At 42.6% G+C, this 27,758-nt stretch overlaps 1 protein-coding gene across 6 annotated transcripts in view; it reads left to right on the forward strand.

Moving 5' to 3' along the window:
• The first annotated feature begins 340 nt into the window (after window positions 1–340).
• Window positions 341–27,758, forward strand: part of LOC118712035 (complement decay-accelerating factor) — a 36,214-nt gene continuing 8,796 nt past the window's right edge. The window contains exons 1-8 of one of the 6 annotated variants that reach the window (XM_045577030.1): window positions 341–542; window positions 1,078–1,263; window positions 2,854–3,045; window positions 3,646–3,745; window positions 5,058–5,143; window positions 20,723–20,767; window positions 21,263–21,328; window positions 23,850–23,870. In XM_045577030.1, coding sequence (XP_045432986.1) covers window positions 455–542; window positions 1,078–1,263; window positions 2,854–3,045; window positions 3,646–3,745; window positions 5,058–5,143; window positions 20,723–20,767; window positions 21,263–21,328; window positions 23,850–23,870 — 784 coding nt within the window. In that variant the 5' untranslated portion in view covers window positions 341–454. Of the gene's footprint in view, window positions 543–1,077; window positions 1,264–2,853; window positions 3,046–3,645; window positions 3,746–5,057; window positions 5,144–20,722; window positions 21,329–23,849; window positions 23,871–27,758 lie in introns of those variants that run through there. The other 5 variants (XM_045577028.1, XM_045577026.1, XM_045577025.1 and 2 more) reach the window with 5 other exon arrangements.

Consider the following 27,758-nt stretch of genomic DNA (forward strand, 5'->3'; position numbering starts at 1 on the left):
CGGACCCTCTCACCAGTCCCGGTGCCGGCCATTCTCAGGGAACCAGCTGAGGTGTGGCTGGGATTTGGATTTTTTTTTAAAGGGCACTACTCTCCGCCCCAAGCCCGGAACCCACTGCGCTCAGCCTGAGGTCCCTTCTCAGGCTCCGGGGGCCTCTCCTCTGTCCCCCAGTGTTTGTTACCTGGAAGCAGATCTTTTACTTTTCCGAGCCGCCCCACCCAGCAAAGAAAAACTGTCCCTGCGCCTGGCCAGAGAGCGGGGCTCCCGGTCCAAGTCCGGGTCCCCAGGCGGGGAGGCGGCGCCCCGCCCGCGCCCCGCCCCGGCCCGCGCCCCGCCCGCCTCGGTGCCCCCGGGCTGCCCGCCGGCCCGGCCTCCGGTAACTGATTGCGGGACCAGGACACTCCGCTCCGGCGGGAGCCGATCCCCGGAGGCTGCGTGCGGCCGGCCCCGCGCCATGCGCCCCGCCCGGAGCGGCGCCCCCCGCTGGCTGCCCCCGGCGCTGCTGCTGCCGCTGCTGCTGTGCTGCCCGCTCGCCGCGCGGGGTGCGTGGGGCCGGGCCCCCTGGCCTGAGGGGGTGTGTTGGGGTAGGGTGTTTGGGGGACAGGGTCTGGGTCGGTCTCCGTGACCATCGGGGAAGGTGGGGTGTGGCATCGGTAAGTGTCCCCTTCAAGATCAGCTCCTGCCGGCCTCCCCGCGGCTCCCCGCCCCTGGGGTCTGTGCGCCCTCCCCGCACGGCTTGGGGTGAGGCGCTAGGACTCCGGGAGCGGAAGGCGGCGCTGGGCGGCCCCGGCATCTCCCTCGGAGCGGAGCCGGAGAGCCCGCCGCCCGCCGGGTCCGGGGCAGCGGGGCCGGTCCCCGCGGGGCCCCGGCCGGACCGTCCTCCCGCCCCGCGGGGGCACTGAGCGCCCCCAATACCGGGGTCACTGTCCGCCGACGCCGCAGAGCTCGCTGTCGGGGCTGGAGGCCGGCGGCACCGGCTGGAAATGTGGCACCGGGCGGCTGCTTCCCCCGCCGGGGAGGGGCGCCGATCTCCGTGGAAACACGGTCTGTGCCTCAGTTTCGCGTTTCCGTCGCCAGGTGACTGCGGGCTCCCCCCCGACATGCCGGGCGCCACGGCCCAGCTGGAGGGCCGCACGGCCTTCCCCGCCGGGGCCCGGGTGGGCTATTACTGCAACGAGGGCTTCGCGAAGATCATTGGGAAGGTCAACGTGGTGCACTGCCTTCCCGGAGGCGAGTGGACGAGGCTGGAGGTGTTTTGTCAACGTAAGTTCTTCCTTTCTTTTCAGGAAAGTGATGGGGCCCTGGCCAGGTTGGTGCTGCTCAATGGTTTGCACTTCCTCCCACGCACCCAGAGGTAGCTGGCTGCATTCCCAGTGGGGGCACATGCCAGAGTTGCAAGCTCCATCCAGTAGGGCACATGCAGGAAGCAGCTCATTCCATTGTCTCTCTGTCCCTCTCCCTTCTCTTCTCTCTAAAAATATTTTAAAAATCAATAAAAGCATATATATATATATATATATTTTTAAAGTTATGGGAATGGAATGGGTCCTGTTCAGTTAAAATATATCGCTCTCCCCAGTGACTGGCACTTGGTACTCTTCTGGCTTTGTTACAGCCAGGATGTCCGTGTTAGCGCCTCGCACTCTGTCCGGCCAGTTAACGGTGTTATTTCCAGGAACAGATCCTGTTCTTCCTTAGCAGCCCGCCGCTCCCCACGCGGTGTCTCCTGACCTGACTGACAGAAGTAACGATAGTTACTGCTGTTGTTTAGGGAGTAACTTAAATAGGAGCGTGTTGGGTAATTGCATTGCGACACATGGCATGGGTGCTGGGTCTGAAATCTGATTTCCTGAAGAAGGACTTACCAAGTTCAGCACTGGGGTGGCATTTTTAAAATGTCTTATCTGTACCTCAAAACCTATGTATGGCCCAATAGCAGTTTTGACATACACAAGAAGGTGTAAAGATAAGAGTTTACTCCTGCCTTTGGACAAGTTTGGAGCATTGGGAGCGACAGTATACAAAGAAACTGCCACCACAAGTTTTGGGGGTTTTTTTTTGTTTTTTGTTTTAACGGGTTTAACTTTTTTTAAAAACGTATCTGTGGTAGAAGGCAGTAGGTGGAAGTGCTAAGCCTTTGCACATGTATCCTGTCACAGAGTTTGTAACGCTGCCACCTCTATTACTTCCTTAATCCTCCAGACAAGCCATCATTTCACAGCTGAGGAAAAGGTCCTGAAAAGTTAACTCCCTTGAGATCCAAAGCTCTTATGCAGAAGATCCCAGGCTCAAACTTGCGTGTTTAGACAATAAAGCCAATGGTCCCGTGCCTCTATCAGTTCCTGTTTGCCCAGGTGGCTCAAGTCTGTGAATGCTGGAGTGTACACATCTGCTCCTCTGAGCTGCTGAGGGGTTGAATGAGTTTACTTGCAGAAAACGTTTAGAAGCACCCATAAACATGAGCTATTGTTGTTACTGTAGCTGTCAATGTCCCCGATGTTAGCCCAGGGGGGTGGGAACATTCGCCAACCCCAGTGCTCCATGGGGCAGGCCGGGCAAGGGAGCCTACGTGCAGTGAGCTGCGCCATGCAACGTCAGCGGGTTATATTCTTCCAGTGTGCCTGGTGACACCATGTGCCCAATCCACTTCACAGGCCTCTGGTCACTAGGAAACAAAAGCATACATTTCAATATGCTTGATACCCTACAGATGCCCTATTGATACTCATACAGCTAAGTGCCAAATGTGTACAAAGGAGGGGATGTGAAGACAGGTGGTTCTGATAATTAAACATAGATTATGAAATAAAGTGATATTACTCTTTGTTGTTGTTGGTTTGGTAATGCTTTTAGGTAGCTGTGGGATTACACCCAGTGTACTTTATGGACATAAGAAAGATATTTACATCCCAGTGAGTTCTCACCCAGCGGGTTTTGTTGTGGAATATGAGTGTAATCCGGGCTACGCCAGGAACCATTCCGTATCAGCGAACATAACTTGCCTTCAGAATTATACGTGGAGCAAACCAGAAATATTTTGCTACAGTGAGTATAATTTTAAAGAATTTTCTTAAACATATGGTATTTAGGGAAATAGTATTTAATCCTTTATTCATGCTGGAAGTCTGTGTGTACATATTATTATTTGGAATGATTTTTTTTTTTTTTTTAAAGAATGATTAGAGTCATCTATGTATATAAAAGGCTAATATGCAAAGTGTCCCCTCGGGAGTTTGACCGGAAGTTCGCTCGCTTGCTATAACATGTGCTGACCACCAGGGGGTGGCACAGAATGAAGGAAGGCCCCAACCAGCCTAAGGCCCTGATCGCCAGCCTGGCCTAGGGACCCTAGCCATGCACTACCTTCGTGCACCTAGCCTCTAGTTTTATTATAATTAGGCACACTAAATACTTGAGAGAGATAGGAATAGTAATTGATGCACAGACTTCACATTTAATTAGTTTAAGATTACCTTACATGAAATAAAAGAAGTATATATTCCTAAATAGGCTGCTTCTTTGGAACTTATAAAATGAGTGTAGGATTTAATCAGTCTCAGGATAAGAGATTACCAGTGCTTCAGATGATGAATTTGCATAGATGTGCCTAATAACTTATTAAAATAATTTTCTACTGTCTTCTAGAAAGATCATGTCCTGATCCTGGAAAAATAGAAAATGGTCATATCAGAATACCAACTGACATATTATTCACCTCATACATCTACTTCTCATGTGACCCAGGGTAAGTTTTGCATACTAACCACTCTCTGTTAAACAAGCGAAAACACAAGTTAGAATTTAAGATGGAGATTTTAGAAATGTGTTCACAAGCCAGTAGCAATAAAGCAGTCCCTCTGTTCAAAGCTTTTCCTCATGAGCTTATCAAAGTGAAACACAGTAAAATGGGCTAAGAAAGGAGGATGTTTCATACCACCAAATCCTCGGAATTCTTAGGTGTGAGTACATATGGTTCAATATAAAAATGTTAATGTCATTAGTAAAGGAAATTACTTGCAGAAATTAAATTCAAGAGTTAAATGAAACCAGTCTTTAATTTACCTAAATAATAAATTTTTGTAAGTTTTTTAGCATGTATTTATTTATTTTTATTTATTAATTAAGGCATTATTATGTGTCCTTATCCCCCCCACTATCCCTCCAGCTCCCCAACTCATGCCCTCACTCCCCTGGTGGCCGTGTCCATTGGTCAGGTTATATGCATGCATGCAAGGCCTTTGGTTGATCTCTCCCTCTTACCCCCACCCTCCCCTATCTTCCCTCTGAGGTCTGATTAATGCTTCTCTGTCTCTGGATCTGTTTTTGTTCATCAGTTTAGGTTGTTCATTATATTCCACAAATGAGTGAGATCATGGTAATATGTACTTTATATGCAAACAATCTGTAATAAAATTTCTTAGGTTAAAAACATGTAATCCTAGAGTTACAAGATCTCTGACCCAAGGTCTTTTATAAGTTCTCTATGTAGAGAAAAGGGCCTCACTCATTGAGTATTGTCAGTGTCTCAGATCCTGCTGAAAACTTCATATTCATTTTCTCATTTAATATCTGCAAATTTTCTCATTTAATATCTGTAGATTTTACTCTGCGTGTATGTCCATTTTTTATAAAATAATATCAGTATTACTTATCTCCTGTACTAAACACCGATATTTAGATCATTAATATAAAATCTGGGAGTACTTTGAACCCTTTAAGTGTAAGTGTATTCTATTATTCTATGAAGCCTGTATTGATCTTTGAGAACTTAGAAATAGAAAATATTCAAGCATCAATATAATTTTAAAATCTTTTAAAACACTTTGATATTTTCTAAAATGTGACCCACCCAAATAAGAAATGTTTTGCATGTCTTATAATAGTTTATCCTTTGGATGTCACTTTTTTTTAATTTAATTTTTTCTTTTTTAAAAAACTACCATACAAACTTTTATCAACTATTGTTTTATCTCCATCTACTAATCTATTGAATATTTTAAGATGATATTCTGGAGAATTTAAGAGAACCCAACTTTTCTTGTCCTCTCATTGTTTAGGTACAAATTAGTTGGTAAAAGTTCTACTTCCTGTTATTATGAAGGAAATGATATGATTTGGGATGATCCATTTCCAAAGTGCCAAGGTAAGACTAAAAGAATCTAAGCACTCATATTGTGGGGCTAAATTTTCAATGACAAATTACTTTCTGTGCATTAAGAATTATTCACAGTGTATATTTGTAGTACCCTTACCTTCTGTGTCTGAGCTAATTTAAAGACCTTTATTTGTAACTAGTGAACTGGTTCGTGAAATTCGTGCACATTCCAAGGGGATTAATTAGAGAAAATAATTTAATATTGCTATTTGACCTTTCTCTATAATAGAAGTGTCAGAGATGAAAGAAAATCTTTCTCCTGTCAGAGTCGGGGGCTCACCATGGGACCCAGAGTCCAGTCCCTGTCCACCCACATGCACCTCAAAATCACGTGAGACCCAGACCCAGCCACCCGCCATTGGACTAGATCCAGACCCCACTGGTCCCACCCTTGTCAAGCCCTGTCAGGAAGGGGGTGTACTCTGAGATCCCCTGGCCCAGCAACAGGATGGGGGGCATGGCCTGAGGTCCCCCAGCCCAGACCCGGGCGGGAGTGTGCCTTGAGGTCCTCCATCAAGCCCCGCCAAGTGGGGACACGGCCCGAGATCTCCTGTAAGCCCTGCTGGGTGGGGGGTATGGCCTGAGGACCCCCATCAGCCTCACCAGGCAGGGGGCGTGCAGCCTCAGGTTCCCTGGCCCAGCACCAGAAGGGGGATGAAGCCTCAGGTCCCCTGTCAAAACCCCGCTAGGTGCGGGCACGGCCTGAGTTCTTCTAACCCAGCACTCGGGGTGCACTTTGAGGTCCCTCATCAAGCCCTGCTGGGTGGAGGGTGTGGCCTGAGGTACCCCGGCCTGGTGCTGGGGCAGCAGCCTGAGGTCCCTTAGCCCAGCACCAGGACAAGAAGCTCACCTTGAGGTCCCCCGTCAAGCCCTGCCAGGGGCCATGGACTCAGGTCCCCTGACCTGGCTCTGGGGCAGGGGGTGCAGTCTGAGGTCCCGCAGCCTGACACCAGAGTGGGTGCATGTCCTGAATCCCCTGTGAAGCCCCACAGGGGTGAGGGAGGATGTAGCCTCAGGTTCCTGCTGGTTGCTCATTAAGGCTCCTTTTGGGAACTTGGCCTCAGCTGTGGGTGCAGCCATCTTTGTGATGGAGTGATGGTCAATTAGCATATTCCCTCTTTATTAGATAGGATTCTCCTTAATTTATTACCTTTGGAGATAAAGCATTAAAAACAAACTAAAATTTGTGTTGTGGTTGGTCATTTATTATCTTGCCATTCCTCCCACCAGTCAGACAAAATAGGGTGGGGGAGGAGCCCTCAATGGACTAGTCCTGTCAGCCATGAAAATTGCCATGTAGTGGAGATAGGCACCCCCAGAGGAGGGCCAAGCATCGCCCTTTAAATTGTGGGAGCTAGGGAAAGAGCTCCATGTGCCTGAGTTCAAAGGTTATACTGATTGCAATGGTGTCCAACCTTCATTCTTGTATTTTATTACCGTTTCATCTACACTCTACCCAGAGTTATCCATCTGAAACACCAACATGACTTGTCTTTCCTTCAGATAGATTGTTGGGGCTGGCCAGCAGACCCTGAGTGATGAATGAATGATTACTCTGACCCAGGATGGCTGTGAAAGAGAGGGCTCAGGGACTGCCTGGCCGAAGGAACCAGACAGCCCCGATCACCTGCCTTGTTAAGCTTTTATTGTGACAGTAGTTTGAGATAAAGTTTATCTTTTAGATACAAATAGTAGAGTAAGTAATCCTGGGAGAACACACGTGTTTGCAGTGTCCTTTAAGCAAGGACACCCAAAGATTAAGCATAAAGATTCCTGTAAACACCAGGGTCTGCAGGAGCACAGACTTGTTTGGAACGGTCAAGGAATAATTAGGGGTGCCATAAATGGCCGCCTCCAGCACACTTCCCTTTTCTCGAATGTCCTCCTTACAAACTTTCCAACCAGGTCCCACGTGCTCCTCAGCATAGCTTACTAGTGTCTCCTCATCACTTTCAAAGTCCAAACGTCTTGGTATAATGTACAGGCTGGCCACCGTCTACCTACTTCTCCTCCCTCAGGTCGGGCCTCGCACTTCATGCTCTACCCACGCAGACCACAGTGGTTTCCTGTGTACCTCATGCTCTTCATGTCCCCACATCATTCCTTAAACTGCTCACTCTGCTGATATGTCCCTTCTTTGCTTGATTGATTGGGTGTGTTTTTTCCTTCTTAGTGTGGGTCTGCTCCGATTGTCCTCCTAGAAGCTTTGTGTGACCTTCCAAGCTGGTTCACTGTCCTCTCTTTCCACACCACTGTGCATACGTGTCTGTTAACCCTCACCATTTTGTACTGAAATTATATCTTTATAGCTCTTTCCCTACTATATTTGAAGACATAGGAATGATATCTTACTCTGTTTTGTACTTCTATATGCACAACAATGCTTGGTGTGCATTAGGTGCTCAGAAAATGTGTGAACTGAACTGATGTGACACGGTGGTAATCACATACCTTAGCCTAGTGTAAATCAGATTACTCCTGATTTGCTCCTTGCTTTGATTAATGGCCTAAAAGGAATTTATGACGTTGTTAGTATTCTCTGGGTTCATAAGTACATTTGGTGTAATATAATTTGATGTCCACATGGGTTCACATTACTTTCCTGCTTAAATAAAAGAGAGGAACAACATCATGGCTTTATAGAATGTGGAATCGCTGAAACTTTTGTTGGGGCATCTAGGGGCAGGCCTCTGTTTATAATATAATAGAGTAATTCTGCCTATATATGTTTTACAAACTCAGCTGCTCGATAAGACTTGCTTTAAATAAAAGGCTGTGAGTCAGTACATACCTCAAGATTTGTATCCTAATGTCAAAGTCAAAGTGGGACTTTTAAGATCTTTTGGTCTATTTTGATGATCCATTCCTATTTCCCAAGTATGCTATTTGAATGCACAGTGTCTCTCATTTGATAACATTTCTCCAGGGAATGACAGCAATGCCTTTTTCTCAATTCTGTCTTAGAATAAGGGTACACCTTAGGTTTAAACTCAAGTTCCATTTACTCCCTGAAGTCTCTGTCCTGTTTTTTGGCCCCTGAACACCTTTACTTTTTCCAGACCCTGTTTGATAGATAACGCACGCAAAGTTAACTGTAGTTTTTGTTTTACACGTGTGTTCTAAACCTTATTGCAGTCCTGTGCTGCTAAAGGCATTCCAGTCAATGGTGGGCTGCACTTACGATGATGGTTTCATAGGGTTATAATGGGGCCTAGGTGTGCAGTCCCGTCTAGTTTGTGTAAGTGCACTCTATGATGTTCCACCATGAACAAACTGCTTAACAAGGCCTTTCTCAGATCAAACCTCCATTGTTAATCTACACAGGACTATCTCTATAATTTGGTCTTAAAGTTAGCATTCATGTTTTACAGCATTTGTATCCAAAACTCTAAATATACTACCTATTACTTACTAGGTATGTATAAACATTCCTCAGTGATAATGCTAAATTTAGAAAAATGGTAGATTTAAATCTTTTTTAATAAAATATTTTGATCTTACGTTAAGATCATAAAAATACAGCTAAGTTTTATTAATTTAAATATATGGAAATTTTTCCAAATAATTTCTTGTCCAGAGCCACCAGAAATTAACAATGGAATAATTCAAAGGCAACAGAGCTCATGAATATAGACTTTCCATAACAGATAAGGTGCTACAAAGACTTCTTCCTAATTGGAGACAACTCTACCTATTGTATTGCAAAGTAAATGTGGCCAAGGAAAATGGAGTGGCCTGAATGCAAAGCTGATCAGTATACACAGCCATATTCTTACTGTCAGGCCCACATCTGGGCTTCAGAGATTCTATTCACTCCCTGAGAAAGAATTGTACATAAGCATATTTGCATTTTTCTGGGGAGCACAATTTTTCATCAGATTTTCAGAGAGTTCTAAAAAGAAAGTTTTATATACTTACATGCATGAAAGTATATACACATATACATTTATATGCAGACATATATGCCCCATATTTTTAGTGAATTAGCTTAAATTTGCTATCTCTATTTTTTTTTTAATTTAAAATTTTTTAAATCATTTCCATCCCCTTTCTTTTGGCAACCATCGTTTTGTTCTCTATATCGATTGGTTTGTTTCTGTTTTGTTTTCTCATTTATTTTGTTCTGTTTTTTGTTTGTTTGTTTTGTTTTGTTTTGTTTTAAATATATTTTATTGATTTTTTACAGAAAGGAAGAAAGAGGGATAGAGAGTTAGAAACGTCGATGAGAGAGAAACATCGACCAACTGCCTCTTGCACACCCCCCACTGGGGATGTGCCTGCAACCAAGGTACATGCACTTGACCGGAATCGAACCTGGGACCTTTCAGTCTGCAGGCCGACGCTCTATCCACTGAGCCAAACTGGTCCCGGCTTATTTTGTTTTGTTTTGTTTTTCAGATTCCACATATAAGTGAAATCATATGGCATTTGTCTTTCTCTGTCTGACTTACTTTACTTAGCATAATGCCTTCTAGGTCCATCCATGCTGTTGCAAATGGAAAGATTTTTTTTTTTTCAGTATTGATCTTATTTTATTTTTTAAAATAAATCCTTATTGTTCATATTATTACAGATGTTCCTCTTTTTCCTCCCATAGCTCCCCTCCACCCGATTCCTTCCCACCTAACCCTATACCCTTTCCCGCCGGACTGTCCTCAACCATAGATGTAAGATTTTTGTCCAATCTCTTCCCACACCTCTCACACCGCCTTCCCCCTGAGAATTGTCAGTCCACTCCCTTTCTATGCCCCTGATTCTATTATATTCACCAGTTTATTCTGTTCATCAGATTTTTTATTTCACTTTATTTTTATTTTTTTATTTTTTAAATAAATTTTTATTGTTCATATTATTACAAATGTTCCCTTCCCCCCCCTCCATTGCTCTCCTCCACCAGGTTCCCACCCCACCCTCTGCCCTTTCCCCCCCCCACATTGTCCTCATCCATAGGTGCACAGTTTATGTTCAGTCTCTTCCCACACCCTTCACTCCCCTTTTCCCCAAGAATCATCAGTTCACTCCCCTTCCATACCTCTGATTCTGTTATATTCAACAGTTAATATTGTTCACCAGGTTTTTTCCCCTTGGTTTTTAGATTCACTTGTTGATAGTTACATATTTGTTGTTCATAATTTTTATCTTTATTTACTTTCTCTTCCGAAAGAACCCCCTTTAGCAATTCATATAATTCTGGTTTGGTGGTGATGAACTCCTTTAGCTTTTTTTTTTTTAATTAGTGAAGCTCTTTATCTGGCCTTCGATTCTGAGTGATAGCTTTGCTGAATAGATTATCTTTGGCTGTAGGTTCTTACTTGATATTCATCACCTTGAATATTTCTTGCCACTCCCATCTGGCCTGCACGGTTTCTGTTGAGAAATCAGCTGACAATGGTATAGGTGCTCCTTTATAGGTAACTACCTGCTTTGCTCTTGCTGCTTTTAATATTCTCTCTTTGTCTTTTGCTCTTGGGATTTTAATTATGATGTGTCTTGGTGTGGTCCTCTTTGGATTCCTTTTGTTTGGAGTTCTGTGCGCTTCCTGGACTTGTAAGTCTAATTCTTTCACCAGATGGGGGAAGTTTTCTGTCACTATTTCTTTCAGTATGTTTTCGATATCTTGCTCTCTCTCATCTTCTGGGACCCCCATAATTCTGATGTTGGTTTGCTTGAAGTTGTCCCAGGGGTTTCTTACATTATCTTCAATTTTCTAGATTCTCTTGTCTTCTAGCTTCTGCAGAGGAGTGTCTTCTGGCTCTTTATGTTCCAAATCTTTGACTTGATTCTTGCAATCTTCTCCATTCTGTTTTTAGGACTCTGTATAATTTTTTTTATTTCAGACAATGTATTCTTTATTTCTTGTTGATCCCTTATCATTTCTTGTTGATTCCTTATTAATTCTAGTTGATCCCTTTTTATATCCTCATAGGGCTTATCGACCTTTTCTTGGAAATTCTTGAAAAACCTTATAAGCATAGATTTGAACTCTATATCCAGTCGCTTTTTGTTTTCCATTTCTTTCGTTTGTGATCTATTTTGTTGTCTCGGCATTTTCACAGCTTTTCTGATGGAGCGGGGTTTCAGGGTGGAGCCTACAGCCTTGGCTTCTGTCAGCCCCACCCTATGCGGTTCCTGAGTCTCAGTAATCCCCAGGGTCCTTCAGTACTCGTTGCAAACACCTCTGAGAGAAAGGTGCCCTCGATTTTCACCTGCTACCAAACAGTCTAGGCTCTCCCCCAATGAGCCCAGAACTGGGGTTCAGTTCAGTTGGAAGTGGAGTTAGAGGTGGTGTTCAGAGCAGTCCGGAGCTTTTGTCTCCTTCCCGCCAGGGCAATCTCGTGGCACAGCCAACCGTCCCTTCTCTTCACGCAATGTGCGCATCTCCAGGACCTCCTTTCACTGCTCCCCCAGGGTTCCGCCTTACAGCCCAGCTCCCTCTGTTTGAGCCTGGGTCCCCGGGATCTGGTCTAGAACTGGGGCTCAGCACAGCCCGGAGCTTTTATCTCCTTCCTGCTAGGGAACACCAGCCAGGCACTAGGCCTCCCTCCTCTCCAGCTCCGTTCTCTCCGCGCGCTGTGTGTCTCCGTACCTCAGGCTTTTACAGCTCCTCCGCGCTTCCTTCTGGTTTTCTCCTTGCTTCTCATTGTAGAATTTCCAGTCAGTCGACTTTCCTGTAGTTCTGGGTAATGTCCATTTTATATTTTAGTTGTATTTTATTGAAATTGTTGTGTGTAGCTGCGGCTAGGTGTTTACCTGTGCAGCCATCTTAGATTCTCCCTCTATTTCACTTGATTTTTAGATTCACTTGTTGATAGATATGTATTTGTTGTCACTTTGTTGTTCATAATTTTTATCTTTACCTTTTCTTCTTCTTCCTCTTCTTAAAGAATACCCTTCAGCATTTCATGTAATCCTGGTTTGGTGGTGATGAATTCCTTTAGCTTTTTCTTGTCTGTGAAGCTCTTTAACTGACCTTCAATTCTAAATGATAGCTTTGCTAGGTAGAGTAATCTTGGTTGTAGGTTCTTGCTGTTCATCACTTTGAATATTTCTTGCCACTCCCATCTGGCCTGCATAGTTTCTGTTGAGAAATTAGTTGACAGTCATATGGGTGAGGTTGAGCATCATTTTACATGTATGTTGGGGATCTGTATGTCTGCTTTGGAGACGTTTCTATCCAGGTCCTTTGCCTATTATTCAATTGGATTGTTTGTTTTTTAGGTGTTAAGTTGTATGAGTTTATAATGTATTTTTGAGTATTAAACCCTTATTGGATGTATCAAATGCTGGTATCTTCTCCCATTCACTGGTTGTCCTTTTATTTTGTTGATAGTTTCCTTTGCTGTACAACAATATTTTAGTTTGATGTAGTCATATTTGCTTTATTGTTTTGTTTTGTTTCCCTTGCCTAAGGAAGTATATCCAAAAAGATATTGTTAAGAAGAGTGTCAAAAAGTCCACTGCTTATGGTTTGTTCTGTAAGTCTTGTAGTTTCAAGTCTTATACATAAGTCTTTAATCTGTCTTGAGTTTATTTTTGTATATGATGTAAACACATGGCCTAGTTTTATTATTATTTTTTGCATGTATCTGTTCATGTTTCCCTACAGCACTATTGAACAGACTGCCTTTATTTTATTTATTTTTAATCTTTATTGTTGAAAGCATTACACATGCCCCATTTTTTTCCCAATTGACCTCGTCTAGTCCTCCCCTATCCCTTTCCCCAAGGCCTTCGCCACCCTATTGTCTGTCCATGGGTTGTGCATATATGCACACAAGTTCTTTGGTTGATCTTTTCCCATCCACCTGCCCAGCCCAGCCTTTCCTCTGAGATTTAACAGTCGTTCCATGCTTCTATGTCTCTGGACCTAGAAAATGAACCTATATAAAATGAACAGACTGTGTTTAACCAATTGTATATCTTTGCCTCCTTTTTTGTAAATTAATTCACTGTATTAATGAGGATTTACTTTTGGGCTCTCCATTTTATTCCATCATTCTATATATCTGTTTTTAGGCCAGAACATATTGTTTGGTTATTATAGCCTAGATGCCTGGTGTACGAAATTTGTGCACTTGGGGTGTTCCCTCAGCCCTTGGGAGATATCTGACTGATGGCTTAGGCCTGTTTCCTGCAGAAGTGGGCCTAAGCCAGTAGTCAGACATCCTTAGTGCTGTCTCAGAGGTGGATGAGGCTCCTGACACTACCGCTGAGCTCACCAGCTGTGAGCCCAGCTTCTGGCTGAGCAGGGCAGCTCCTGCATTAAGCATCTGCCCCCTTATGGTTAGTGCGCGTCATAACAATGGGCTGTTCCTCAGTTCAGTCTATTTGCACATTAGCCTTTATTATATAGGATTTATAGTATAGTTTTATATCAGAGAATGTGATACCTCCCACCTTGTTCTTTCTCAAAATTTCCTTGGTTATTTTGGGTCTTTTGTGGTGCCATATAAATTTTAAGATTAGTTGGAAACTCAAACAAATAATAAAAGCACGAAGTTGCAAAAAATGTAAAACATGAAAATACAAGAGAATATGAAGAATACTGACAAGGGTAAATGAATACTGAAAGAAGAAATGCAGGTTTGAATTGTATGTAGGATACAGACATACAATAGCAATAAACCAACAGACAAGAAGGGTAACTTCAATGTAAAAGTTTCCAGGTTCCTACAGTACTAAAAAGTGGTCAGAGAGTTAATCTGCCTAACTGACTTACAGTCTAATACTGTAATCTCTAGGGTTGTCTTGAGAATAGTAATAAAAGAATATAAAAATTACAAACTAACAAAGGAATTATAAGGAATATTTAATCCAAAAAGCAACAAGAACAAAAGAGTGACTAAAAGAAACATAAAATAAGTCCTGGCCAGATAGCTCAGTTGATTAGAGCATCATCCAGATATACCAAGGTTGCAGGTTTGATCCCCAGTCAGGGTACATACACAAATCAACCAATGAATGTGTTAATAAGTGCAACATCAAATCTATGTCTCTCTCTCTCTCTCTCTCTCTCTCTCTCTCTCTCTCTCTCTCTCTCATCAATTCACAAAGGGAACAAAAAAAATGGATGGGGTAGAATACTGATAGTAATATGTTCGATCCAAATAAATGTAGATATATTATGATCACAATGTAGATATAATTAACTGATACATTGTGACTTGACTAACATTGTCAGACTAGATTAATAAAATAAAAGTTAACTATTTGCTATTTATAAGAGCTGCAGTTTAATGATCAGAAAACTGAACAGGTAAAAGTTAAGGATGGAAAAAATATGCTACGCAGTTACCAGAAAATAAAAAATTTCATTAGTATCCAAGCACACTTTAAGATAAACCAGTTAATTATCATAAAGAGGTCAGTTCCACCGGAGTATGTCCCAATCTGAGCTCTATGTGCCCTTGAAAACTCGCTTCAGTCTATCTATAGCAGAGATGGGGAGAAAAAAAAAATAGACAACTCCACAATTATAGTTTGAGAATTCCACATCTTTCTCTCAATAAGTAACCAAAAGTCAGAATATAGAAGACACGACCAACAATTAAACTTTAAAAAAGTAACTGATAAGAGTATCGAGCCCTAAAAGTGTTGTTTTAAAATATTCATGGAGTATTGACAATATCCCAGGCTCTAAAGCACCCTGTGTTAAAGAAGATTGAAGTTACTCAGAGCATGCTTTCTGACCCTGTGGAGTGAAAGTAGACCTCCAATAAAAAGAGAACTAGAAAAGTAACTTCCAGGAGATTTAGACTGCAGTACTACAAAGTCCTTTGATCAAAAATGAGAACCTGGAAGAACAAAACAAATTGTACATCTGATAGCCTTAGATGAGAAGTCCATGTGGAAACTTTACTTACCCTAATAATAAAGCCTATCACTTTCTGAGTGCCTGCTGGGAGCCGTGTCACCTGCTATGTATTTTACTTGTTATTCCTGGCAGGGTGGGGGACCTTTTACTGCCAAGGGCCATTTGCATATTTATAACATTGTTCATGGGCCTCACAACATTATCAGCTTTAATGTTCTTTTTTTTTTTTTTTTAATAGCCAAGAGTGGCACCTGTGACTTTATTTTCTAAATTTTTTTGGATAATACTGTTATTTATCCACAATTTTGAGATTTTAATACAGCATATTACTAGGTTTTTCAAAGTTGTTCCCATTTTTTTTTAAATCAATCTTTATTGTTCATACCATTACAAAGGTTCCTCATTTCTTCCCCACCCCACCAGGCTCCCACCCCACCCTCCGCCCCCTCCCCATCCCCCATTGTCCTCATCCATAGGTGCACAGTTTATGTTCAGTCTCTTCCTCCCTCCCTTTCCCCGATAGTAAATCCCTTTTCAGATAGTAAATCAGTTACTTAGCATTTTCTCATATCAATAATACCTTCACATGCCCAATGATACACTTCACACAAAAGACATTTCCAAATAGGTCAACCAGCCTCATCCAGGCCCCACACAAGGCACTCACAGATCAACACCCCAGCGCTATATTAACTCAACACATCCAGATCTAAGCCTTCATCACTTGATTCAGTAGACCCTCAAGTTCCCGCAAAAGTTTCCAGCCATGTCTGAGAGGCAGCCGTGGGGCAGGGGCAGGCGAGGAGCGAGCTGTTCTGGGCCTGGCCTCTGTTGCTCTGGTTCGTTCCACAACCAGCTGCTCCAGGTCTGGTCACTGCCGCTCCCGGCCTAGTTGCTCTGGACTTGGCTGCTGTTGCTCCGGGCCTGGCCGCACCCGACCCGGCTGTTCTGGGCCCGGCTGCTCCAGGCCCAGCCGCTTCTGGCCTGGTCTCTCCCAGCCTGGCAGCTGCTGCTCCGGGCCTGGCCGCATCCGACCCGGCTGCTCCGGGCCTGGCCACTCCCAGCCTGGCAGCCGCTGCTCCGGGCCTGGCCGCACCAGACCCGGCTGCTCCAGGCCTGGCCACTCCCAGCCTGGCAGCTGCTGCTCCGGGCCTGTCCACACCTGACCCGGCTGCTCTGGGCCCGGCTGCCCCAGGCCCGGCCACTCCGAGTCTGGCCGCTCCCGGCCTGGATGCTCCTGGCTTGACTACTGCTGTTCTGGGCCTGGCTGCTCCCAACCCGGCTGCTCTGGGCCTGGCTTCTCCAGGCCCGGCCACTCTGGGTCTGGGTGTTCCTGGTCTGGCCACCCTGGGCTTGGCCGCCTTCGCCTCAGGCCTGGCTGCCACTGCCCCAGGTCTGGCTGCTCCAGTGCTGGCTGTTGATGCTCTGGTTCTGGCTGCTGCTGCTCTGGAGCCTGGCCGTTGCTTCTCCGGGCCCGGCTGCCACTGCCTTGTGCCTGGCCACTCTAGGCCTGGCCGCCGCTATTCCAACATTCTGTCTTTTTTTTTTTTTTTTTTTTTTAATGCATTTATGTTGCAATGTTGGCTGGTGAGTTGAGTTCTGACTTAGTCTTTGATTTTTCAAGATCTTCTTTGTATTCTTTCTTAAGTAATTTTACTATCTTTTGCTCTCACTTGATTTCTTCACATTGAGAACTTCTTTGGTTTCTTCCTCCTTGTCCTGGGAGCTCAGCAGGTTGGCCTGTGGCACCCCTTTGTTCTCCGCGGGCTCCTGCGCTACTTCAGCCTGTTGCCGGGTTGGCGCCGCCCAGGAAGCAGCCTCCAGCCTTGGCTCCGTTGCCCGCGCTCAGCTGTCGAAGGCTCAGGGGCACCCCCCATTGGGGGCCCCGTCGCCCGGCTCCTTGCTGGCGCCCAGCTGGCCGGCATCCGGCAGGGGCTCCTGCTCCCCGTCGCGTTCCTCCAGTCTGGAGCCTTCTTTCTCCTTCCGGCTAGGAGAGTCTAGGATTAGAGTCAACATTCTGTCCTCTGCATGCATTGTGCGCGTCTGCGCGCAGTGTGCGCGACTCTGGGGGCTCCGCTTTTCACCGCTCCCCTGGGATTCCGCCTCACTGCCCCGTCTCCCCCTGCCTAAGCATGGGTCCCCAGGGTCTGGCCTCGGACTGGGGTTCAGAGCAGTCGGAACTGGGGCCCAACATGGCCGGGGTTCCTGTTTCCTTCCCTCCAGGGAAATCCCACATCAGAGTCAACATTCCTTCCCTTGCAAGCAATGTGCGCGACTCCGGGGGCTCAGCCTTTCGCCGCTCTCCCAGGACTCCGCCTCACAGCCTGGTCTCCCTCTGCTTGAGCTTGGGTCCCCAGGGATTGGCCTAGAATTGGGGTTCAGAGCAGTCCGGACTGAGGCTCAGTGCCGCCGGAGGCTTTGTTTATTCCGGCTAGGGTAATCCAGCATCAGAGTCAACATTCAGTCCTCTGCGCGCAATGTGCGTGCGACTCCGGGGGCCCTGCTTTTCACTGCTCCCCTGGGATTCCGCCTCACTGCCCCATCTCCCCCTGCCGGAGTCTGGGTCCCCAGGGTCTGGCCCATAACTGGGGGTCAGCGCTGCCGGTTCGGGGGTTTAGCCCAGGCTGGGGGTTTTATTTCCTTCCTGCTAGGGAACGACAGGCAGCACCCAGTCCTCTCCTCCTCTCCGGCTGTGACCTCTCTGCGTGCGCATGTGTGCGGGCGCACAGCATGTCTCCGTACCTTGGGCTTTTTTTCAGCTTCTCTGACTTTCCTTCTGGTTTTCTCTTTCCTTCTTGTTGTAGAATTTTCAGTCAGTCGACTACCTGTAGCTCTGGGCAATGTCCACTCTACATTTTAGTTGTATTCCATTGAAATTGTTGTGTGCTGCTGTGGTTAGATGTCTACCCGAGCAGCCATCTTGGATCCTCTAATGTTCTTTATTATCCATAAATGAGTGAGGTCATGTGGTGTTTCTCTTTCATTGACTGGCTTATTTCACTCAGCATGATGTTCTCCAATTCCATCCAGGTTGCTGCAAATGATGAGAATTCCTCCTTTTTTATGGCAGCATAGTATTCCATTGTGTAGATGTACCATAGTTTTTTCATCCAATCATCTGCTGATGGGCACCTAGGCTGTTTCCAAATACTAGCTATTGTAGATTGTGCTGCTATGAACATAGGGGTGCATATATCCTTTCTGATTGGTGTTTCTAGTTTCTTGGGATATATTCCTAGGAGTGGGATTACTGGGTCAAATGGAAGTTCCATTTTCAGTTTTTTGAGGAAACTCCACACTGTTCTCCACAGTGGTTGCACCAGTCTGCATTCCCACCAGCAGTACACGAGGGTTCCATTTTCTCCGCAACCTCGAAAACACTTGTCGTTTGTTGATTTGTTGATGTTGGCTATTCTGACAGGTGTGAGATGGTACTGCATTGTTGTTTTGATTTGCATCTCTCATATAATTAGTGACTTTGAGCATGTTTTCATGTGCCTTTTGGCCTTCCTTCTGTCTTCTTTTGAAAATATTCTATTTAGGTCCATTGCCCATTTTTTAATTGGATCATTCATCTTCCTTTTATTTAGTTGTATAAAGTGTCTGTAGATGTTGGAGATTAAACCTTTATCAGTGGTAACATTTGCAAATATGTTCTCCCACACAGTGGGCTTTCTTGTTTTGTTGATGGTTTCTTTTCTTTTTTTCTTTCTTTTTTTTTAAATATATTTTATTGATTTTATACAGAGAGGAAGGGAGAGAGACAGAGAGTTAGAAACACCGATGAGAGAGAGTCATCAATCAGCTGCCTCTTGCACATCCCCCACTGGGGATATGTCTGCAACCAAGGTACATGCCCTTGACCGGAATCAAACCCGGGACCCTTCAGTCCCCAAGCCGACGCTCTATCCATTGAGCCAAACTGGTCTCGGCTGTTGATGGTTTCTTAAACTGATGAACCAAAAGATAGATATAGAGATAGTAAAGCAACAAGCAGACTGTCAAATTACAGCGAGGAGAGTATGGAGATCTGGGGGAGATAAGAGATCAACCAAAGGACTTGTATACATGCATATAAGTACAACCAATGGATGAAGAACTCTGGGGAGGGAGGGTGTGTATGGGAGGGGGGGCAATGTTAAAATATGTACACAGATAATAATTTAATTTAAAAAATGTAAAAATAAAATAAAAATAAATAGTGGTAGCAAAAACAAAACAAAACAAAACAAAACAAAACAAAAAAACATTATCAACTTTAAAATGAGCCTGCTGTATTTGGTCAAACGCTGAATTAACTCACCCTAATGCCTTGGCAGGGCCAGACCACATCATTTCCTGGGCCTCACACGGCCTGCAGGCAGGAGCCCCCACCCCTGAAGCAGCATCCTGTGAGGCAGGTAGAGGATGTAGCGATACAGACACAGTGTCTGCGCGCCTAGAGCAGGGTGCGTGCTGAGGCTGTTGGCAGTAGTCGTGCTGGATGACATAAGATGTGGCTTCAGAGGCCGACTGTGTGACATAACTTACCCAAATTCTTCCCCTGACCCCTTACAGTGAGGTCACACAGCTGCTCTGTTTTCCCTCTTTGTATATGCCAGGAACCCGAAGTTCAGAGGGAGCAGAGAACTCGGTCTCTAGGATGCGCTGACACTGGCCTGAGCACTCTTCAGTACCCCCTTAAGAGGGCGAGGCGTTTGCATAGCAATCTGGAAAATATTATGCTAAGTGAAGTAAGCCAAAGGGAGAAAGACAAATACACATGAGCTCACTTATTTGTGGAATCTAATGAACAACAGGAATTGGCCAGCAAAATTGGACCGGAGGAAGGGAAGCCTGGAGGCAGGGAAGCCTGGGACAGATGACATACCTCGATGTGGGGTTTGGGGACAAGAAGAGATAAACCACAAACTTACATGCTTAGCCCATGGCCATGGGCAATAGAGTGGTAAAGAGCTGGGGAGATGGCGGGGTTGGGAGGAGGGGGAAGGAGGAGAAAATAGGAGATGTCTGTAATACTATCAAAAATATATTTACAAACAAACAGTTAAATGGTCTTGAAGACCTAAAATTTTACTCTGTTGTTATTTGTGATTCTCAAGAATAAGATCTTAACTGAAGTTGTACAGACATCTGTTAGCTCACCTACATAATAATAATCAGACATCTGTTAGCTCACCTAAAATAAAAGAGGAATAATCTAATGTGTGTAAAGTTGGTAACCAGCACAAGAGAAACAAGGGCAGTTGTTTTTTTCTGTCTGACTTTATTCCTTTAAAAAAGAAGTGAAACAAGAGACGTTTCAAGGTCACTACCGTGTCCGGAGAGCCGCAGGAAACAGCTCTGCGATGGTCTCGGCCATGATGATCTCTTTTGGTCCCGTGTTTGCATCCTGCTGCTCTTTGGTCTCGGCGTGAGCAAAGGAAGACTATGTGAGAGAGAAAGTCTTTGTCTGGGGTGTGTCACAGAAGGAGGTCACTGCCAGCTCAGACTTTGGTTTCCTTTCTCCACGCAGAGAGCAGTTTAAGTACCTCAGTACTGCTTTGGTGTACTTAGTTGCCTATAGGTATAATTTATGTTGAAGCAAAAACAGTGTAGCATTTAGATCCTTGGGAAATACTCAAGGCTTGGATTACTAAATGTCATATTTAGGTGTTTGTGGGGTGAGAAAGAGAAGTCATTGAGTTAGAAATTGGTTCCTAAGTCTTAAGAGCATTCCTTTGCTAACGTTTCAAAAACGTTTTCCTCCACAGAAATTCCTACAACTCCTCAGACACCCACCACAATGGATGCTCAAGGTACCAAAGCCCCGTCAGCTCCTCCAAAACCCACCACAGTGAATGTTCCAGCTCCAAAGTCCCCGCCCACCCCTCCACATCTCACCACAGCAAACGTTCCAGACACAGAAGGCACACCAGCTCTTCAGAATCTCACTACAAGAAGTTCTTCAACTACAAAAGCCCTCCTAATTCCTCAGAACCCCACCTCACCTGTTCTAGCTATGGATGCCCCACCACCTTCTCAGAAACCCGTCACAGCCAGTGACTCAGCCACAACTGCCAACACATCTCCTCTCTCAAAGGCTCTATCTACAGAGCCCCAGCTAGCAGTCCAGACTCTCCTCCTGACAGATTCTCCTGCTACACGAGCCACACCAGAACCCCAGAGCCTCACAACAGCAAAAGCCTCACATGCACAGAGTCTTCCAGAAACACAAACATTCTCTACTGTACATGTCCCAGTGACTGAGGGTCCCCAGACAACCCAAAGATTGACCTCTGCTCATATTGCAGCAACACAGAATCAAACTGTTTTCACGCCACCTAGCACCTCTAGAGGAAGCGGACTCCTTACAGCAGGTGAGCTGACACTGCTCGGTTCCAGAGTCCACGTGGATCTATGTGTGATGGGGGGAAATGTCTACGTGACCAGGATTGTGTGGTTACATACTCTGGGATTTGTAGTCAGGGTTGTTTGCATTCTAACGTTTGGGACTTTCTTCAGAGGCAGAATTGGATTGTAGTGGGGCAAATCTTTTACAAAGGAAACATTTTTGCAATAATATAAAAAAGGGTGGCCCCATAAAAAACAATGCTGGGTTAAAGTTGGTGAAAAAATTCTGTTTTCTATATTAGCTTTAGGGAGTCATTGAATTTCTCAAGACTCTTCAAAAACCAAATATATGCCATCCTTGAAGTTGGTTTCTGGGTCTGGTTCATTGAGAGACCCATCCCTCTCGCACGCTGACAGATCCCTCCAGGTTCCCCAGAGCTGCCCCTCAGCAGTATCTAAGGAACTGAGACCACAGGGCTTGGGCCTAGCTCACATGAATGCAGGGCTCCGTGAGCAAAGGCGCTGGAAGGAGAGTGTGCTGTAGGCTAGACCTGCCTGTTGAGTGACCACATGAAGCCCATCTGCTAATCAATGCCTCTTTGGACCACAGGCTGTCTTCTTGCCCCACAGCTTGCTAAAGGACAGCCATTTTTATACGCATTCTCCTCCAGTAGGGATGCCTATTTTGTTCTATTTTATTTTATGTTGTTCCTTGGACAATCTCAATAGAACTGAGCCAGGAGATAAATTTAAAAAACATTACATTAACATTTTTATTGAGGTTAACACCCATGAAGAAATCATACATGTGTGGTTTAATAATTTTTAAAAAAATTAAATTTATTGAGGTGACATTGTTTAATAGGATCGTATAGGTTTCAGGTGAGGATTTCTGTTACATGATCTGTGTATTGCACTGTGTGCCCACCACCCAGTGTCAAATCACATCCCATCACCATATATCAGGCTCCCTTCACTCCACCCATACCCTTTGGTCTGGCAACCACCACACTGTGGTTTGTGTTCATGAGTATCAGATTTATATCCCACATCTGAGTGAAATCATACGGTTCTCAGTTTTCTCTGCCTGACTTATTTCACTTAGCACAATATTCTCAAGATTCATGCATGTCATCACAAATGGCAGTATTTCATTGTTTTTATGGCTGAGTAATTTTCCATTGTGTGTATGTACCACGTGTTCTTTATTCAATCTTTGACACATTGGCTATCTCTATGACTGTGAATAATATTGCAATAAATAAAGGATGCATACATGTTTTTGAGTTTCATATACACCAAGAGAAGGATTGCTGGGCCATATGGCAGCTCTAGTCTTAATTTTTTGAGGAACTGCCATGCTGTTTTCCATAGTATCTGTACTGTGTACATTCCCACCAGCAGTGAATGAGGGTCCCTTTTCTCCAGCACTTGTTATTACTTGTCTTATTGGTAATAGCCATTCTAACAGGTGTGAGGTGGCATCTCATTGTAATTTTGATTTGCATTTCTCTAATTGTTAGTGAGGTTGAACATATTTTCATATATCTGTTGGCTGTTGGTATGTTTTCTTGGAGGAAGTGTCCATTCAGATCCTCTGCCCATTTTTTATTGGGGTTTTTTGTTTGTTTGTTTGTTTGGTGTTGAGTTTTATGGTTTTTTTTAAATATATATCTTATATATTAAACCTTTACTGGAGTTATTGTTTGCAAATATCTTCCACTTAGTTGGATGCCTCTTTATTTTGTTGTCTTGTTTGTTTTGTTTTGTTTTTGTTGTTTTGTTTATTTGTTTGTTTGTTTTGCTGTGCAGAAGCTTTTTAGTCCAATTCATTTATTTTTACATTTACTTCCATAGCCTTTGGGGTCAAGTTCTTAAAATGTTCTCTATGACCAAGGTTTATAGTTTGGTACCTATGTTTGCTTCTATGTAATTTATTGCTTCAGATCTTATATTTAGGTATGTGATCCATTTTAAATAAATTTTTTAACATGGAGACAAACTATAATCCAGTTTCATTCATTTGCATGTGACTTCCAATTTTACCAGACCATTTATTAAAGATAGCAATGTATTAATTATTACAAATATATTTATTTGAAAGTAATTTTTGCAATGCCTCACTCATATTCATTGAAAAGTTTAAATAATAAGGTGATATAGTAATTTAAGTTTTGATAACGTCGGCTAAAAAAAACTTTAGTTTCTGATAGTTTCTTGATCATAGGATCAGATCAGTAGTTACTATTAAAGCTTTTAAACTTGTTTCTTATCATCAAATTATATAACCAAATTTACATGGTGTTTGTTTCAGTATTCAGTAACTCATGTTTACTGTTTATAATGTTAACTTGCTGAATAGAAATAGGGACTGGTGTGTATTTTGATTGTTCATAATTTGTAATTATTTTCATAAATTTATTTATAATTATTTATTTTAGTTATTAAAATCTGAGTTACTTTTGAACTTTCAAGTACAGTTTATATATATTAAATTTGTAGCAAATAGATGACTTTAGTGATTTTTTTAATTTCCTTCTTCTTTAGTGGTGACCATCACTGCATCTGGTAAGTCTGACTCCTTGACAGTTAAAAGAATTGTCATCGCTGTAGTTGGTACATCCCGTATTACTGGAAGAGAATGCTGTGTTATAACTGTGTTAAGTATACTGTTAAAAAGCTGTGTACAAGGATGCCAACGAGAAAACGGGTAAATGTATTTTATCATCCTGTTGTATGGACACCATTAAGTACTTGGTATGTTTCTAACTACTATTCCCAACCATGTTCTTGTTCCAAAGTTAAGAGCATTTCGAATCATCTGGCCAAGCAATCACATGGTGTTACATGCATATTGTTTTTAAGGCATCATTCTAGGGGCTGAAGAATGACAAGAAAAGATAGTTACTAACACAGATTCTATCCTCGAGTATTTTACAATTAATCAGAAATGACTTGTTGTTATTTTTAATCTTTATGGTTGAAAGTATTGCATATGTCCCCTACCCCACTCCACTGACCTGTAAGGAAGTACTTCTTGCCAAAACCGGTTTGGCTCAGTGGTAGAGTGTCAGTCTGTGGACTGAAAGGTCCCAGGTTTGATTCCAGTCAAGGGCATGTACCTTGGCTGCGGGCACATTCCCAATAGGGGGTGTGCAGGAGGCAGCTGATCGATGTCTCTCTCTCATCGATGTTTCTAACTCTCTATCCCTCTCCCTTTCTCTCTATAAAAAAATCAATAAAATATACTAAAAAAAGAAAGAAAGTATTTCTTGACCATTTCTAGACTTCTGTCCTACCCTCAAATAAAATGAAAAGTGCTACCTTTGACTACATGTTCTTTCTTTTCCCTTCCCTATCAGTGATTGAAAGCAAAATTATTTTTTTTTAAATATTCTGTTACTTTAGGCATGAGGCCAAAAACATCTGTGTGGCAATTTATTTTTGCATTTAGTCCAGTCCTTTATTTTATCCATAAATATATTATTTAATGTTATATATTATCAATAAGATTAATAAACTTCCAAAGAAGATGCTAAGAGAAATGTTGGTTAAGAAGCAATACAGTTAAATTTGCATATTGATAGGTAACATTAAATATAAAATACACTCTTGTAAAAAAGTTAATATTTTAAAATTATATCTTTATAATCTGCAGTCTTCTGTCTTATGTATGTATGAATTAGCCAAGGGACTATAAAGCTGAAAACAGGTATTGTGAAATTATTTTTTTAAAATAATTTATGATAATTTTTTAATATTTTGAATAAATGTCTCCTAAAGTTTAAAACTAAAAGATATGTTTTGAAAGATCCTGTCGGAATTCAATATATTTTATATTTTAAATAGAAATAAAATGTATAATAAATGAATATGTGATCATCATGATTTAATGTTGACAACAGTGATGTGTTTAATAGATGTGTTTTTCACCTGCTCAGTGTTGTTCAATAAAGATTTGAAATGCTTATTATTTTCTTTTGAAATTCCTAAAATATATATTATGTAATTTCCCAGAAAGCTTTTTTTAGGGTTAGTTGTAATTCTAAATTATCCTAAAAAAAAAAAAAAAAAAAAGAGGAATTTCTTCTTTTTTAAATCAGACATATAGTGATATTTTTATTTTGATCCTATATTTATAAAATATAAGCCTGAAAAAATTTATTTAGAGTGACATTTTTAAAAAATCATTATTTTTCTTACTTTTCATTTACAGTTGACATATAATATTATATTAGTTTCAGGTATACAGTAATTAGACATTATGTAACTTACTAAGTGATCACCTTGATAAATCTAGTACTCATCTGACAACAGACATATCATAGTTATCACAATATTATTGACTTTATTGAGTATTCTGTAACTACCAATTTTTACTTTTCAGTCACATCACCTTTTTATCCATTTCTCCAAACACCCCTCCTCCCATCGCAACTATCAAAATGTTCTCTGTATCTATGAGTCTGTTTCGGTTCTGCTTGTTCATTTGTTTGGTTTTTTAGATCCTATATATAAGTGAAATCATATGGCATCCGTCTTCCTTTGACTTGTTTCACTCAGCACAATGGCCAGATTTCATTCTTTTATATGGCTGAGTCATATTCCACTTCTTTAGTTGTTCCTCTATGGATTGACACTTAGTTTGCATGCACATCTTGGCTATTGTAAATAACGCTGTAATGAACACATGGATGTATATGTCTTTTTCACTTAGTGTTTTGGGTTTCTTCAGATAAATATTCAGACTTGGAATTACTGGGTCTTTCTTTGTTTATTTTTTGTTATATAGCCCATGTTTTAAAATCAATTTTGCCTAGTATAATTATTGTTACCCCAGCTTTTTTGTTTGCTTGTTTCCATTTTATAAAATATCTTTTTTCTATCCCTTTACTTTCAGTCTGTCTGCATTGTAAGGATCTTGTTTTGTTACCCATTCAGCCTTCATATGTCTTTTGATTAGAGCACTTAATCCATTTGCATTTAAAGTAATTGTTGATAAATATGTATTTATTGCCATTTTATTCTTTATACTTTCTATTTTTTTTCTTCTTAAAGAAAGCCCTTTAAGATTTCTTGTAATATGGGTTTGGTGGTGGGGAACTCCTTTAGCTTTTCTTGTTTGGAAAACTCATTATATATCCTTTTATTCTAAATGGTTACTTTGCTGAGTAGAGTAATCTTGTTGGTAGGTCCTTGCTTTTCATCACTTTGAATATTTCTTGTCAATATCTTCTGGCCTCAAAATTTCTGTAATCATTTGACAGTATCATAGGAGTGACTTTGTAGATAACTAACTGCTTTTCTCTTACTGCTTTTAAGATTCTCTTTGTTCCTAACCTGTACTAGAGGCCCAGTGTCCGAGATTGTGCACTGGTGGGAGGGGGTGTCCCTCAGCCTGACCTGCACCCTCTCACAGTTCAGGAACCCTTGGGGGACGTCCACCTTCTGGCTTAGGCCTGCTTCCCCTAGGAGTCCTTAGCGCTGCCACGGAGGCAGAAGAGGCTCCCACCACTGCCTCTGTGCTCACCAGCCATGAGCCCAGCTTCTGGCTGAGTGGAGCTCCCCTGTGGGAGCACACTGACCACTAGGGGGAAGCTCCTGCATTAAGCATTTTCCCTCTGGTGGTCAATGAGCATCATAGCGACTGGTCATTCGCTGTTTGGTCTATTTGCATATTAGGTTTTTATTATATAGAATAGTATTCCATTGTGTAAATGTACCACAGTTTTTTTACCCACTCATCTACTGATGGGCACTTGGGCTGTTTCTAGATATTAGCTATTGTAAGTAGTGCTGCTATGAACATAGGGATATATAGTCTTTCTGATTGGTGTTTCAGGATTCTTAGGGTATATTTCTAGCAGTGCGATCATTGGGTTAAAGAGGAGTTCCATTTTGAATTTTTTGAGAAAACTCCATACTGTTCTCCACAGTGGCTGCACCAGTCTGCATTCCCACCAGCAGGGCATGAGGGCTCCCTTTTATTGTGTCTTAATACCCGTCTACGCATGGCAAACTTAAATCCCATTATAAAGTGACTTCAATTATCTCCTTGTCATTCCAAGTTAAGAAGTCAGATAATCATATAACTTTTTAGTGATCTTTTTGGTCTGGAAAGGAAAGTGTGTGGATTTTTCTTAACATTTTTGAAGAAATACAGAAGCACAGAAAATCCAGCTCTGATAGTAAGATCCTGTAGATGTTGCTGAGGAAGGTGTGTTGAAACCTGACATAAATCTGAAAATTGAAGGTTTTCTCAAGCATATTCTTTTCTCTTCGGCAAAAGTCTCTTTCCAGTGTGACCTCACTTTTCCACAATTGCAATCTCTTTATTCTGCTGCATTACATGAGATCATAAGCAAGAACTGGATCTACCCACAACTTCCTTGTATTTTAGAGCATAAGGAATACGTTTCTGCTCTATTAGATGTAAGTGGGACCTTTTGAAGTGAC

Source organism: Pipistrellus kuhlii, unplaced genomic scaffold (assembly GCF_014108245.1).
Source record: "Pipistrellus kuhlii isolate mPipKuh1 unplaced genomic scaffold, mPipKuh1.p scaffold_m20_p_80, whole genome shotgun sequence".
Lineage (NCBI taxonomy): Eukaryota > Metazoa > Chordata > Mammalia > Chiroptera > Vespertilionidae > Pipistrellus > Pipistrellus kuhlii.